At 42.1% G+C, this 16,694-nt stretch overlaps 1 protein-coding gene across 1 annotated transcript; it reads right to left on the bottom strand.

The window, feature by feature from the left end:
- On the bottom strand, positions 1-4,816 carry LOC124679372 (pentatricopeptide repeat-containing protein At4g18975, chloroplastic-like). The gene is made up of 5 exons (XM_047215145.1): positions 4,690-4,816; positions 1,291-1,381; positions 944-1,087; positions 608-820; positions 1-537 (listed from the first exon to the last, which is right to left on the bottom strand). The coding sequence occupies exons 1-5, from the start codon at positions 4,797-4,799 to the stop codon at positions 346-348; spliced, it is 750 nt and encodes a 249-aa protein (XP_047071101.1). The 5' UTR covers positions 4,800-4,816; the 3' UTR covers positions 1-345.
- Positions 4,817-16,694: the final 11,878 nt, after the last annotated feature.

Genomic DNA, 16,694 nt, shown 5'->3' with positions numbered 1-16,694 from the left:
TCAGAGCAAACACGACTTAAATCACCGGCAGGATGGACCGGCCGCTGAAGAAATACCAGTTTAAAACATCACAGTTTGTCCGTCTAGATAAAACTAAGACACCTATTTTTAGATGGAGGGAGTACATGTTTTGACGCCAAAATCATTAGCATGTTAGCTGTTTGACACCCTGTATACATGTCTAGAGAGCATTACAATTTCACACCTCGTTCCATCTGGCATGCTCACATAGGACCTCGGAAGAAGATATCACTTGCATAGGACCTCGGAAGAAGATATCACTTGCATATGTCCAGATGAGGCGATATTCGTACTGTTCGGCCCAAGCTATTCACACAACGGTTACTATGCCAAAGGTCCTGCCCTCTTCACCCGAACACGCTCTCCGTTGAAATGGATGTACTTCCACTTCTTCAAGTACTTCTCAAGGATAGGCTTTTGCTTATCTTCCTGGCCGGAGGCCGCAAATGCTCGCCCGATCCTTCTTGTTGTATCCTCATCTGGATGTACCCCTAATTCCTCCATGTCACCATATATCTGAAATTCAAAGTTAAGGTTTCAAGGTTGCCTAAATCTTCAAGACAAGAAAAGAAAAGTCAAATTTAACCTCCAAAACTTTGTCTGGAAGATGGCGCGCGTTATAAATCTGGATCATCCGAGAGAACAACTTCTTGGGCACTGAGCGTGTATAAGTTTGTATGATAGTGTTCCATATTGACTCAACCTCATCTACCCTTCCATCCATAAAAAGAGCCAACAACAGTGTATCGTATGTTGTCCATGTCAGCATCTGACCTTTACTCATCAACCACTTGGTTACCTGTGAAACCATTCAAAATTCACAGGTAAGTGAGAAAACGAGCTTGCTGACCATAACTCTAGAGAGGAAATTGCTGTGATCTTGGCAGCCTAGCAATTAATTAATTAGTTCATCATAGGTTACCTGGATAATTTGTAGCCATTTTCTTCGCTTTTTCAGCATTACCAAAGCTTTTGCTGCTGCTATAATAGGAAATTCAGGCTCAAAAGCAGTCCACCTATCCAATGCACCATAAACAGCTTCCTTTTCATTCGGCAGCTTTGAAACCTAAGAGAGATGGTTCCAGAGACTGGTTTGAGAACACATTAGTTTTAACCCCAATAATACCATTGCTAACAAGAAAAAATCCTTACAAATAAAAGTGATGCTTATGAGAAAATAAAATACCAACGACGCCGTTTTTTTAACTGATTTCGCACATCGAGCAAGGAGAAATGAAAACATCATGACCGAGTGGTATTGTATCTTACAGTATTAACAAGACAAAGAGCCTTCTTCCCTGACCCAGCTGAATCCTTCCTAATCCACAAATGGTGGTGCTTGTTTGGCTTCTTTGACACCCTATGACCATAACAAATGCAATTTAATTTGCTGCTAACGAATGAAAGACCTACATAAATCCAGACAATGTACACAAGTCAAAATCTTCTTTTACATGAGTCATTTCGAGGCTTTCTTCCTCTAACACGAAAAAAATCTTCCTTGAGAGGCTCCTTCTAGAACTATTAGTTTAGCCTAGACTGTTTTGAAGTTGTGCCTTTCTGTATTTATTCAATAGATAAATGGTATGATTATATTCTCTAATACGGTAGCAAGTGGCCGATCCTAATGTTCTCTAGTCGCTCTATCCTTCTAGATGAAGAAAGGTTGCTAGTATGACTGAATAGAAAGATGGTCCACACAGAAACCATGTAGGCTTACAGAACAATGTCAGCACACTCATCTTTCCACTCATTTAATAAACAGAGCTAGATAAAACACATGCACTTAACATGCGGAACTGAAGCACAATGGTAAAACATTCTCTGTCTCCTCCGCGGCTCCGCCCCCCTGTCTCGAGCATTTAGTTGAATTAATTTGCTTCGACACTACTTCTGTTACTACATGTCAAATGCTCTTCTACTTGACTCTACTTATTTAATAAAGGACAAGATGTGGCCTCCTTGTATTCTTCTACATGGTACCAGAAAACCCAATCGTCTCTTCATTTAAGCTCGTTTTCCTCTTAAACAGAGCTTGTTAGTTTAGGTGAACATGAAAATCGTATGCTCCGATACCATGTAGACGGATAGAACGAGAGGAGAGTCAGCTTATCATCAATTGACTAACCAAATGTGTCCACAACAAGACCACTAGGTGCCGCAACAGAAAGGCACAACAATAAACCAACCCTCCCTGATCCTTCATTTTCCCCCTCTTGGGCAATTCTTTGTTTTCCGTTGTGCTATTGTTGCCACACGTCAACTGATCACCTATTCATTTTCGTGTCTGCAATGAATGAAAGATAAGTGCATGTGTGGTCTCATAATTCTCCTACATGGCATCAAGGACATTGATCTTCGTGTTCATCCAAACTCGCACTATTCTCCTATAGTTGAGCACAGCTTGCTATTTCTGGTGAATAGGGAAATTAACCAATGCAATATAATTATGGTAGGACAGTCTTTTTTGTGTGTGTACTAGACAGTCATATTATCATCATTAATTGTTGAATAAATAAAGACATATACAACAAGAGCACTTGACGTGTGGTAGAAGAGATTAAATGTCAAAACACAACAAAACAGCCTCCATCACTCACTCATGCCTTCCTTATGTGGACTCTACGCATCTACTTATGCATTGAATGAATGAAGATAAATGTGTGTGGCCTACTACTATCCTCCTGAAAGTATGAGAACGGTAAATCATTTCCTATTCATCTAAATACTCTACGAACAAAGCATGAGTTAATACCTTATTCCTTATAGATAAATTAAATGATACGTGCACACTCATCTGGTCATTCATTTAAAAAATAAAGATAAATACAATCAGAACAACTGAGATTGGGCAAAAGAAAAGACGCAGAAGTAAAATAAACTTAGGTAAAGAATAACTCGGAGACTGGGAGAGATGTGTGTAATGCAGACATGATTCACAAACATATAAATTGGATTTCATGGACCACTCAATTCACGAAGTGCTCCACGCCCTCCCACCCTAACCCCTTGTGTCTAGGCTTTAATACGCCCAATTTGTGACTAGAGGTGGGCATAATTGTTCTCTCATTTATATCATGTTAGCTAAAACTTGAATCATTGATACCACAATGAGTTTCATGTACCAATCAGTTCGCCCAAAAGATTAAGTTGATGAGAGAATGTGAATGATACACTTTAACCATCTTCCTCAAATATCCCACTGGCACATCGATGCCCATAGAAATACAATGTTCACAAATTTTTTTACTTAGATAGTTGAATTTCATGGAGAATATAAAACATGCAAAATGATACAAAATGTAATAAAATTTATATTTCATATTTCAAACCCCAAAGACAAGATGGTAAAGAGTGTGGAGAGACAAGCAAGCAAGCCTATCAGCAAGTTACTTCTGATGGAGTGGAGGTGGGATGACTGACATGCCATCACCACCACTTCGTGTGGCATAGGTGCCCCATTTTACATCACCTGGGAAAACAAAAACTGCACAGGTGATGCAAACCCCACTTTTTGGTGATGTATTTTGGTGCCCTATAATACATCACCTAGAGATGGTCTCATAGATGTAAGGCAGCACAGATGACCCAAGAAAATGACGGTTCACAATTAAAAATGGCATCCCCTTTCCAGCAAAGGTAGCAGCAGATATGCTCTTTTATTGAACAATACATTGTCAACTTGGAAAGATGATGCAGAATCTGAGTATCATGACAATACAGGCACACTGCCTAGGCATGATGCAATAGCAAGACTGCATAGCACAATGCAGCTCACTGCACAGTATTGACAAACCAATATCCAGTTCACAGAAACTAGCTGAAGGCCCTAGCCACTACTATGCATGATGCAAGAGCATGACTGCATAGCAAAATGCAGGTCATTGCCCATTATTGACAGACTACTGTTCACTCTCCCTCTACTTTTACTTATATAGTATATGTGGGAACAATTATCTTGCAAAAAACTCAAATAAACAGATACAATTATCCTCACATGTGGGACTCAGATCAATGCAGAAGACACCCAATAAACAAAGGAACTCGTATCCGTCAAGAATCAGAAGTGAATCTTCAGAACATGTTTTTTAGTGGCTTTTTGTAGCAACGCATGGGCTCCGTGCTAGTATCCTAAACAAGACAACCATATACAAATACAGTAACATGCAGAGAATCAGAGGTGAATCTTCAGAACATGTACCCGTGCTCCAGAAGTCCAGAACAAGGCTTCTTCAACAATACGCTGCACAGCGTCAGTACAACCATTTTCAACCACTTCATATCTGTCAAACTACCCCTTAAACTATGTTTGGTATCTCGAACTGCAGCACCAAATCGTGACAAACAAATCAGGGAGTTTCTTTAGTACAAAACTTGACAGAATTCTTAGATTACACGAGGACGTCCTTCTAATCCAGACCAGACCACTGGCTGCGACTGCTAGTGGATGCACGGACGCGGAAGGGACGAACAATCCAATTCAATCTGATTTAACAGCGAATCCTGCAGCTACGGCCGTGCGCTAGGATTCGTGTACGTTGAAATACACCCGCAGTCCGCAGCTCGGGCTGACGAGCCGCCCACTACCCTCATCTCCCGAAGACCCGAAGCCCAACCCAGCACAGAGCCACGGAAAAAGCTAGAGAAAACCAAGTCTGGTCTACTTACAGCGCTCGTCTGCTGGTAGGGCGGCTACCTCCTCCTCCTCCGCTCGTCGCCCTCGCCGGAGGGGGCGCCGCGAGGCGCGGCCCTAGGCGGAGTCCGAATGTACTCGCCATTGCCGCAACTAGCCCGCTGGCTCTGGCTTTTTTTTTTGAGAATACCAGCTGGCTCTGGCTGGTGAACAAGAATCGAGAACTGGATAACGGGGTCCTCTTTTGGGCTTACTGGGCCAGCTTGGAGCCTGCCGGGAGCTGAAGCCTACAATATTGGAGAACTTTCAGCCCAACTAAATTCACATTTCCTCGAAAAAGAAATCACATTTCCTCGAAACAAAAGGTCAACAAACAAAAAAAAAACCTGCGGGCGAGGGTGTCGAGTCATTACTGGAAACATGTGTAGTCGTATGTTCACATGTAGAATTGGCACCCATGTAACCATGTTACATATGCTACTCAATTTTGCCTCTTAAACTTGCATGCAGAATTAGTTGGCGGAAGTGAGGAGTGGCTCGTTTGTTCTTTAGAACATTCATTTTCTCGATATTCATGATAAGCTACTTGGAGACGAAGAAATTGCAAAGTAATTTATTCTACTGTTTTGCAAATGAGGGAGGGTAAATTTCTGAGACCACTCATTTCTAGGTAGTGTAATGGTGGGCGGAATTGTGATTCATTTAGGATACTATCATTCTCTATCTCATTCCATTCTTTAGCTCAATCTAATCATTTTTAGATCATTTAATCATTTCTATAGCTCAGTGTTATCTGCTTTATTTTTCAGGGTAGGATCATTCTCAATATGGAATTATTCTAGTGGTGGAACAACCCACATTATAAGGTGGTCTAACTTCTTTCTAATTTCCGATGTGGAATTTAATTTCCCACCTCTTACCACTCCCTTGTGAGCTGACACCTCAAAATCACATGGGCTGTCATATATGTGAGCTTTAAGATTTATAGGAAAATCTGAAATTTTATATGAACCACTCATATAGGCCCAATATTTCAACAAGATCCAATCTTTCGCGCCCAGAGAAGCACCAGTCGGTGAAACAAGAAATGGAAGAACCGCAAAAAGGGGAATAAAGAAACCATGGAATCTGAAGAAATCTAGTCAACCTTGTAGAGTCACTGCGGGATCTTCATGGAGCCAAAGAACGAATTGATCTACTGTTGTGCCCCGCCGCTGCACCCCTCTCCCGAACCAATCTGGTGGTGCACCCGGCCACCACCAGGTTGTTGCTATGTCCCTCCTCTGCGCTGCTAGTAAGCCACACTACGGAAGCTAGGCCCATAGACGTGCACTTGGCGGCGCTCTGCGGCCAGGAGGCAAGGGTCGCCCGGAAGGTGGAGCGAGCGGGCGGCGCTAGGGTGGTTTGGGGAGGGGGGGATGTGTGCAGTTTTCTGTTCTTAGTTTCTCACAGTTTCTTAGTTTCCTCTCTTTTCATTCTTTATCTCAGTCTCTCATTCTCTTAGCTTATTCTTATCAATTTTAGATCAGCATATCATTCATGTAGGTCAGTAAAGCCTGGTCTTTGTTTCTTGTTCATTTTCCTCTCTCAAGCTTTTTCTTCACTCTTTATTATTTATCTTCTATGTTTGATTCTCTCAGTCATCTCATTTTTGGTCGTCCTCTTTTGTTAAGTTCATATCTATATGTTTTATTTATTCCTAATGTCTTCAGTTTATCTTATTATTCAGTCTCATCATTCATCTTTCGTTTTCTTTAGTTTATCTTAATTTCTCTAAGTACCAATTATCAGTCTTCATTCTTTTGTTAGTGTTCATTTTAGCTCTCTCCCTCTCTCTCCCTCCCTCCCTCCCCTCCCCTCCCCTCCCTCTCTCTCTCTCTCTCTCTCTCTCTCTCTCTCGTTCCTTAGTATTGTTCATTTTTAGTTATATTTACTCAGTCTTCCAGTCTCTCCTTCTCTAAGACTCTCAGTCATTTCTTTTCTTACTTTTATTTTCCCTGTTTTTGCTCACTATGTTCTTCTCTCAGTATATCGATATTTAAATTAATTATTGTTATGAATGGATGTTATCTCTGTAGGTTTTCATCCGAGCCGAACTTTAATCTTTTCTTCAATCTTTTTTTCATTTTCTTTAGTCTTCTTCTCTTTCTTTCTTATCAATTATTATTATTTTCTTCACTCATTATTTTATCTTATTTTTCCTCTGTTTCTATTTATCATTTTGTTCTTTTCTTCATTCCAACCACTCTCTTTAATTATCTTTTTTTCTCGGTCACTTCTTCTTAGTTTTATTTACTTAGTCTCATTTGCTATGCCCTCTCGATCTCTCAATTCTTATTAGTTCAACCTCATTTTCTAAAAAAAATAGTTAAATTAACTCGGTTTGTCAATCTCTCAATCTTTCAGTCTTGATTTGTCTCAGCCCTATTTGATCGGTCGCTGCTGCTGCCTTCCGTAAAAAAAACCAAGGTAGATAAAGATGTTTTGATTTTTATTCAGTAAGTACTTTAAACTGCTTCAAATTTTATTGTCTTTAACGTATGTATTTCAGATCTTTAGTTCTGGTGGGACAAGTTCTTGTCAAGTCTGATTTATCTGAACCATGTATATGTATTTGTGGAAAAACTGCACTATTGGTGATATGGATGAAGAGGATAAGAACAAGGAAGCAAAATGTACACATGTACGGATGGCCGAATTGTGGTCAGCTCTGGATGGGATTAGTTCACACTTGAAAATGATATCGAGTTAGGGCTCGATATGCTCATTAGCTCTTCTGATTTTTCATTTGGTGTCTAGTACCCCCCCCCCCCCCCCCCGATCCTAGCGCATCAGTGAACAAGATACAACTGGGGGTACTTGTTTCCATAAGATGGGATTATGTCTAAGTTCAGACATGAAGCTTGTGTGTTAATTCAGTGGCAGCTTCAAGTCTCAACAAGTGTGGTTGTGTTTTTCGTGTTATTAAGATGTCAAATTGGAACAGTATGATTTTGTTATGAACCACTTATTTGCTCAGTCTTTGTCCAGTATCTGAGTCTTTCAGTTACTTATTCTGAATTTTATTTGCTCTGTCATCTTCAGTCTACCAACTTCAATTAAATTCGCTCATTTGAATTTATTTTCTTAGTCTTTCTTTCAGTCTCTTCTTCTTAGTTTTGTTTGCTCAATTTTATGGAGGTTATTTGGAGCGGCCTTTGGTTTGCTCACATGCCAACCGTTTGACATAATGCCCAAGCAAGTGTTGTTGTTTGCCATATTCATGGTGAACTGATACACTATATGTTCTAATTAGCATATGCACAGTTGGCTATTTTCACTTAGTAATATACTCGGACTTGATAAAAGTGATGCTCTTTTCTGCTTTTTGGTCTATTCACTTGGAAGTATTACCTTGCTATTGAACCACCTTCTTGTAATTATTACAAGCACCGTTCATATGCTTTTGGAGAACGTCCAAAATATTTGGACATCGTATCATTATAAGCAGTTGCATGTGCATATATTCCAATATACCACCTGAAGGGGTTCGTTGCATAGAAAAAAAATTCCTACCGCAAAGACGAATAAATCCAAGATCTAATCTATGGAAAAGCCAAGATCTAATCTATGAGATCTGAACAACGAGATGGAGATGAGACTAACCCTCGAAGATTCCAAAGCCTACGAGATTAATCTCGTTGTTGATGTAGACGATCGTCCCCGGTGCTGAAATCCGGCAGCACTTCCGTACTCGGTCGCGCGTACGGTGTCGATGAAGCCCCTTCCTCTCCCCGTTCCAGCGGGCAGCGGAGGTGTGGTAGATCTCCACGGAATCCGAGCAGCACGACGGCGTGGTGGTGGTGGTGGAGAAGAATTACTGCAGGGCTTCGCCTAAGCCTGCACAGTATATGGAGGAGGAAGAGAGGGGGCGGCTAGGGTTTGTGGACGGGTGTGGTGGCCGGCCACCCCCTCCCCTCTTTATATAGGGGGAGGGGTCGGCCTAGGGTTCCCCCTTGGCCCCACCTATCCCTTGGCCGGCGCATGAGGGGGAGACTTTTCTTCCCCCTCAAGCCTTCCCCTTATCTCTTCATTTAAACACTTTATTTTAGAGATAGATCTTATCTCTAGATTTAAACCATTTAAATTTAGAGATATATCTTATCTCTAATGGGTAGGCCGGCCTGGGCCCACATGTCATAGTGGGCAGGCCCCACCATGCCATGTGGCACCTATGTGGCCTCTCCCGGGGTGCTGGGCCCACTGGTGGCCCTCTAGAACCTTCTAGAAGCTCCGGTCAAAACACCGGACTTTTTCCCGAACCCCGGAAAATGACTTCCCTTATATGAATCTTATTCTCCGGACCATTCCGGACCTCCTCGTGATGTCCCGGATCCCATCCGAGACTCCGAACAAAAACTTCGGACTCCATCTCATATTCCGAATCTACTTATGCGACATCGAACCTTAAGCGCGTCACCCTACGGTTCGTGAACTATGCGGACATGGTCGAGACTCCTCTCCAGAGCAATAACCAATAGCGGGATCCGGAGATCCATAATGGCTCCCACATATTCAACGATGACTTTAGTGATCGATTGAACCATTTACATACGATGCCAATTCTCTTTGTCACACGATATTTTACTTGTCCGAGGTTTGATCATCGGTATCTTGATACCTTGTTCAACCTCGTTACCGACAAGTACTCTTTACTCGTATCGTGGTATGTCATCTCTTATGATCCAATCATATGCTTGCAAGCTAATCAGACGACATTCCACCGAGAGGGTTCAGAGTATATCTATCAGGATGGACAAATCCCACAATTGATCCATATGCCTCAACTCACACTTTCCGAATACTTAATCCCATCTTTATAACCACCCATTTACGCAATGGCGTTTGATGTAATCAAAGCACTCTTCCGATGTAAGTGATTTACATGATCTCATGGTCGAAGGACTTAGGCAACTATGTATCGAAAGCTTATAGCAAATTGAACTTAATGACTTGATCTTATGCTACGCTTATTTGGGTGTGTGTCCATTATATCATTCAACTAATGACATAACCTTGTTATTAATAACATCCAATGTTCATGATCACGAAACATGATCATCCATTAATCAACAAGCTAGTTATATAAAAGGCTTACTAGGGACTCCTTGTTGTTTACATAACACACATGTATCAATGTTTCGGTTAATAAAATTATAGCATGGTATGCAAACATTTATCATAAACACAAAGATATTATAATAACCACTTTATTATTGCCTCTTGGGTATATCTCCAACAGTCTCCCACTTGCACTAGAGTCAGTAATCTAGATTACATTGGAAGGTACCTAACACCCATGGCATTCTGGTGTTGGTCATGCTTTGCCCTAGGGAGAGCTTTAGTCAACGGATCTGCAACATTCAGATCTGTGTGTACTTTGCAAATCTCTACTTCACCATCTTCGATGTACTCGCGAATCGAATGAAAACGCAGCTTGATATGCTTTAGCTTCTTGTGTGACCTTGATTCCTTTGCATTGGCGATGGCATCCGTGTTGTCACAATAAATGACTAACGGGTCCAATGCACTAGGAACCACACCAAGCTCAACTATGAACCTCTTCATCCATACCGCTTCCGATGAAGCCTCTGAAACCGCTATATATTCGGATTCTGTTGAAGATTTCGCCACCGTGCACTGCTTGGAACTGCTCCAGACTTCTGCAAGCACCATTCAATATAAACACGTACCCGGACCGAGACTTAGAGTCATCAGGATCGGTGTTCCAACTTGCATCGGTGTAACCGGTTACAACGAGCTCTTGGTCACCGCCATTACAAAGAAACATATCCTTAGTCCTTTTCAAGTACTTCAGGATATTCTTGACCGCTGTCCAAATGTTCCATCCCCTGGATCACTTTGATATCTGCTGGTCAAACTAACAGCATGTGCGATATCCGGTCTAGTACACAGCATGGCATACATGATAGAGCCTACTGCCGAAGCATAGGGGATCTTGCTCATCCCCTCTCTTTCATCTGCTGTAGCCGGACCTTGAATCTTACTCAAGACCTTACCTGACAACATAGGCAAGAACCCTTTCTTCCTTTCATCCATTCTAAACTTCTTTAGAATCTTGTCCAGGTATGTACTCTGTGAAAGGCCTATTAGGCGTCTTGATCTATCTCTATAAATCTTGATGCCTAAAATGTACGCTGCTTCACTGATGACCCACAAGTATAGGGGATCGCAACAGTCTTCACGGGAAGTAAAACCCAATTTATTGATTCGACACAAGGGGAGACAAAGAATACTTGTAAGCCTTAACAGCGGAGTTGTCAATTCAGTCGCACTGAAACAGGACTTGCTCGCAAGAGTTTATCGAGTAGTAACAGTTTAATAGCAAGAGCAGTAGTGAAATAACGACAGCAGAGTAACAAGGACAGCGAGTAGTGATTATAGTAAACAACGGGATTAAAATATCGTAGGCACGGGGATGGATGAACGGGCGTTGCATGGATGAGAGAAACTCATGTAACAATCAAAGCAGGGCATTTGCAGATAATAATAAAACGGTACCCAAGTACTAATCAATCAATAGGCATGTGTTCCATATTTAGTCGTACGTGCTCGCAATGAGAAACTTGCACAATATCTTTTGTCCTACCAGCCGGTGGCAGTCGGGCCTCTAGGGAATCTACTGGAAATTAAGGCACTCCTTTTAATAGAGCACCGGAGCAAAGAATTAACACTCCGTGAACACATGTGATCCTCATATCACCGCCTTCCCCTTCGGTTGTCCCAATTTCTGTCACTTTGGGGCCTCGGGTTCCGGACAACAATACGTGTATACAACTTGCAGGTAAGATCATAAAGCAATGAATATCATAATGAATTGATAACATGTTCGAGATCCGAGATCATGGCACTCGGGCCCTAGTGACAAGCATTAAGCATAACAAGTTGCAACAATATCATAAAAGTACCAATTACGGACACTAGGCACTATGCCCTAACAATCTTATGCTATTACATGACCAATCTCATCCAATCCCTACCATCCCCTTCAGCCTACAACGGGGGAATTACTCACACATGGATGGGGGAAACATGGCTGGTCGATGGAGAGGCGTCGGTGGTGATGATGGCGATGATCTCCTCCAATTCCCCGTCCCGGCGGAGTGCCAGAACGGAGTTTCTGGTCCCGAGACGGAGTTTCACGACGGTGGCGGCGTACTGGATGTCTTCTGGCGATCTCTTCTTTCTCCCCGTGCGTTTTTAGGTCGAAGGCGTTAAGTAGTCCAAAGGAGGGCATCGGGGGCCAGCCGAGGCGGCCACACAGTAGGGCGGCGCGCCCCTTCCTGGGCCACGCCGGCCTAGTGTGTGGGGGCCTCGGGCCCCCACCTGGCTTGCCCTTCTGGCTCCGTCAATCTTCCGGGAAAATAAGACCTTTCGCATAAATTCCGAGGATTTTCCTGAAAGTTGGATTTACTGCACAAAAACGAGACACCGAAGCGAGTTCTACGAAAACATCGTTAGTCCGTGTTAGTTGCATCCAAAATACACAAATTAGAGGCAAAACAATAGCAAAAGTGTTCGGGAAAGTAGATACGTTTTGGACGTATCAACTCCCCCAAGCTTAGCTTATTGCTTGTCCTCAAGCAATTCAGTTAACAACTGAGTGCGATAAAAGAACTTTCACGAACACATTTGTTCATATGATGTAAATATTCTCATGATATGTCAAGTACTTAAGCAGTTCATAATAAGATACATGCAAATAAAATCATCTAATAGCTATGTCAATCATGGAAAAGGTACCAACAAATTAATAATGAGCATCATGAATCATGTCTATCAGCAGGATTGCAATGTTCATAGAATGATATGATAAAGTGGTATCTCGCTTGCCCGTATTTGTACAGCAAAACATAAATGCTTGGGCACCTTTGAGGTTCATGGGAAGACTGGAAGTAGAGATTATCAAAGATAAAAGAATCAAAGTTATACCACAATTAATCACATTTTGGGACAAGCATATTATACTAAGAATGACAGTTGTGCTCTCAAGAAAGTGCTCAAAGAAAGGATGGAGACTCAATGTAAAAGTAAAAGAATGACCCTTCGCAGAGGGAAGCAAGGATTAACATGTGCTAGAGCTTTTCATTTGTAAAACAGGAGTAAAATTATTTTGAGAGGTGTTTGTTGTTGTCAACGAATGATAGTGGGTACTCTAACTACCTCGTCAACCGGACTTTCAAGAGCGGCTCCCATGAAGGACGTTATCTCTACCAGCAAGATAAATCATCCCTCTTCTCTTTTGTTTACACACGTACTTTAGTTTTATTATGGATGACACTCCCCCAACCTTTGCTTACACAAGCCATGGCTAACCGAATCCTCGGGTGCCTTCCATCAATCACATACCATGGAGGAGTGTCTATTTGCAATTTAAGTTGCTTACTCGATAAATCGGGGCAAAACATGTGAAGAGAATTATTAATGAAAGTTGATTAATTGGGGCTGGGAACCCGATTGCGGCTCTTTTTGCAAAATTATTGGATAAGCGGATGTGCCACTAGTCCATTATGAAAGTCTGTCAGGAGTAAATGACAAGATTGAAAGATAAACACCACATATTTCCTCATGAGCTATAAAACATTGACACAAATTGAGAAGCATTTTGAAGGTTTTAAAGGTAGCACATGAGAATTTACTTGGAATGGTTTGAAATGCCATGCATAGGTATTTATGGTGGACACTTTGGAATAACTTGGTTTTCGGGGTTTGGAAGCACGAGCAGCGTTCCCGCTCGAGTACAAGTGAAGGCTAGCAATAGACTGGGAAGCGACAATCAAGAGAGCGATGAATCGTCATAATCATGCTTGCGACAAAATAAATTAACGGAGGCATAAAAGTGATACAAGAACTCTGAGGTAAAGTAAATCATCGAGGCTTAATTGACATTTGTTCAGTCATATGCATGCGTGAGCATGTGCCAAGTTGATTCAAGAGAATTATTCAGAGGAGGATACCACAATATCATACCTATCTATGAATAAAACAATGCAAGCAAATATTTATGACATGCTACTCATATTAATAAATTGGAGCTAATCATGAGAGATCATGAACTACTAGATTTTCTTAAATGACATATACCTCACATGAACCAACTAAGCATGCTCACATGGATGAGTATATGTACAAAAATGAAAACAAATAGAGTTCATATCAGCCTCTCACCACAATCGGACTGTCGTAGATCGTCATTATTGCCTTTTCACTTGTGTAGCTTGAATAATATGAAATGAAAACCACGCTCCAGCCACCGAAGACCATTGAACTCATAATGAACTTTACAAAACCAAAGAAGAACAGCAAATATTTTTGGTGTTTTCGAATTGGAGACAAGAACAAAAGGAAACAAGCAAACAAAGCAAAATCTTTTTGGATTTTCTTATAGCAAACCAACGATAGCAAATAAAGCAAAATAAAAGCAAGAAATCAAAGTAAACAAATGGTGAAGAGAAACAACAGAAAAATATTTTTGGTCTTTTTGTGTTTTAGGAAATAAACAAAGCAAGAACAAGAAAATGAAAACTAAAAGAAACACAGAAAAGCAAGATGGCGTAAATCGCCAAAACTTGACAACGAGTACGATGAATCGATTTTTAAGAAATTCTTCCGCTGCTCAGCTCGAAAGTGTTCAACTAATGAAAGTTAGATAACAACCTGGGGAACATGCACAAAAATTGGCAGCTCAAAATGACGTTCTAGCTGCGCACAGGAAAATTTTTAGTAACAGCCCAGAATCTGTTTTCAATCAGCACTTCCCCAAATATCATCTCCCTCTTATTAGAAAACCACTTTAAGAAACTAAACAAGTATGTACAAGTATCCAGCAACCATAATATGCAAAGAATGAGTGATGCCGGTATACCTCCCCCCAAGCTTAGGCTTTTGGCCTAAGTGGAGATCAACCCCAGCGAGGGTCAGGGTTCCACGCCGGTGGATCATACATGGTGTAGTCATAATAAGGTCCCGGTGCAGAAGAAAAGTGTGAAGGATCCTCATGCCCAACTTGTTGAGGCGAAGAACTTGCTGCATCGGATGACGAGTCGAGGCATTCCTCGGCCTCCTCCGTGTTGTCTCTTGCATGATGGCCTCCTCCCTCTATGTATGCATTCAGTGCACCTTCCGTGACTGACCAATTCTCCCTGGAATCAAGGTTAAATAGAACAGTGCGAGCAATCCTACTAGTTTTTCAGTTTTCTTAGTTGTTCTCCAAGTTTTCTTGTAAAATGTCATCTTGTAAGACAGAGTTACCCAAATTAGATGAATCGAAACAAATTCATGTTTAATCATGGATACTATGTCAAGTTTCTCTATGGGAAGTCTGAATATCAAGATGGTGAGGTTCTACACCATGCATAGCTAATAAACGAGAGGCGATGAGACCTCCACAAATTCCGCCCTTCTCACGGTTAGTAGCAAGTCTATAGGCTATCAAAGCACCCAAATTATAGGTCTTATTACCTTGCAATGCAGCAGCTAGAAAAGCTAAATCAGGGATAGATAATTTACTTGCATTCTTTCTAGCAAGAACGCACTTAGTAATGAAATAAGCAAAGTAGCGAATAGATGGGAGTTGAATGCTACTGATTTTACCACCATCCTCTAAGAAGCTTCTTCCATGACAAATCATCTTGAAAAGGTCCAAGAACTCTTGCGGCGATCCCCTTATCTTCTCGCATGATCCCCATTGCGGCACTCTAATTGCTGCACAAAAATCATCGAATGGCAAGTTGACAGTTTTATTATAAATTTTGTACCGAACCATGGGGTTAGATTGTGACCAATTGAATTCAAAATCCTGCACTACAGACATAGTCAATTTTGCATATTGGCATGGTTCACCAACAACAAAATCATCCAACCCTGCACGAGAAATTAGACTTTGAACATCTTGCAAGATTCCTGCACTTCTCATAAAATCAACGCACGGCTAGTAAGCGGGGTATACTCCTTCTTCGCGGTGAACTCTCATAACCTGTTGCACCTCCAATTCTTGTTGGTTGAGTTGGTGCTTATTCCACTCCATTTTCTGAAATTTTTCAACAATCACTATAAAATTTGATTTGGTGACATATAATTGAGGGAAACTACTATGGGAACTTGCTAGAGTACTAATCATGCATTAAAACTAGTTTTTACCACTTAGAACAAGCATGCAAGCTCACTAAACATGTTACCTACAGCAGCAAAATATTCAAGATATACTCAACCAAACAAAATCCTACTTGGATAATCGGAGGAGTCACATACCGGAGAGCAAATGTGCCTGTTGTGGGTATGCTTTATGGGTATATCAACGGCATGGCCTAGATCCGGCAAGCCCGGGTGGCCCATAGTTGGTGGTGAGGCATGTGGCCCATCGGGCGGCCCAGTTGCTGTAGATCCTGAAGGATGAAGTCCAGCCCAGGAACAGGAAGCCGGATCTCAACCGACTTACGAAGGAGGCCGGATCCGTGACAGCCCATGAAGTATCCGGATCCAGCACGTGTTTGGAGGAAGGCGGATCCTTGACGTACACGGCAAGACATTGTACCGTAGTTAGGCAACTTGTATTCCGGCCAGGACTCTCCATGTAAACCCTAGATCTGTGCGTCTTTATAAGCCGGATCCTGGGAGCCCTAAGGGCACAACCACAACTCATTGTAACAACGCGAAAGCGCCCATATAATTCCAGACAAGCAGCAGTAGGCCCTGTCATCGTGCAGGTGTTCCGAAGCTGGGTAAATCGCGTACCACCGTCCCGTGTGCACTCCGCCCTATGGCCCCTACTTCTTCTCCCCTCGTGAGGATCCCTCCTCCGAGGCACCGTCGATTAGGCAACGACGGTTGGCGCCCACCGTGGGGCCTGCGGCGTACGGAGGCCGGAGCCGGGAGGGTTCCGCCATGGGAAGCTTCGACGACACCATCGGCCGTAGGGCGTGTCCTTTACGCCGGAAATCTGCCGATCGTCCCTCCGGATGAGTGCTTGGATTCCGGCTAA

Source organism: Lolium rigidum, chromosome 7, assembly GCF_022539505.1.
Source record: "Lolium rigidum isolate FL_2022 chromosome 7, APGP_CSIRO_Lrig_0.1, whole genome shotgun sequence".
In the NCBI taxonomy this organism is placed as follows: domain Eukaryota; kingdom Viridiplantae; phylum Streptophyta; class Magnoliopsida; order Poales; family Poaceae; genus Lolium; species Lolium rigidum.
This window is presented reverse-complemented; position numbering and strand designations above follow the sequence as displayed.

Excerpts from the sequence above, each read along its gene's own strand:
- LOC124679372 (XM_047215145.1), bottom strand. The coding sequence starts at position 4,799 with ATGGCGAGTACATTCGGACTCCGCCTAGGGCCGCGCCTCGCGGCGCCC. Across the intron at positions 1,088-1,290 it reads CTCTTTGTCTTGTTAATACT|GTTTCAAAGCTGCCGAATGA; the intron begins GTAAGATACAAT and ends CATCTCTCTTAG. Across the intron at positions 821-943 it reads AATGGCTACAAATTATCCAG|GTAACCAAGTGGTTGATGAG; the intron begins GTAACCTATGAT and ends ATGGTTTCACAG.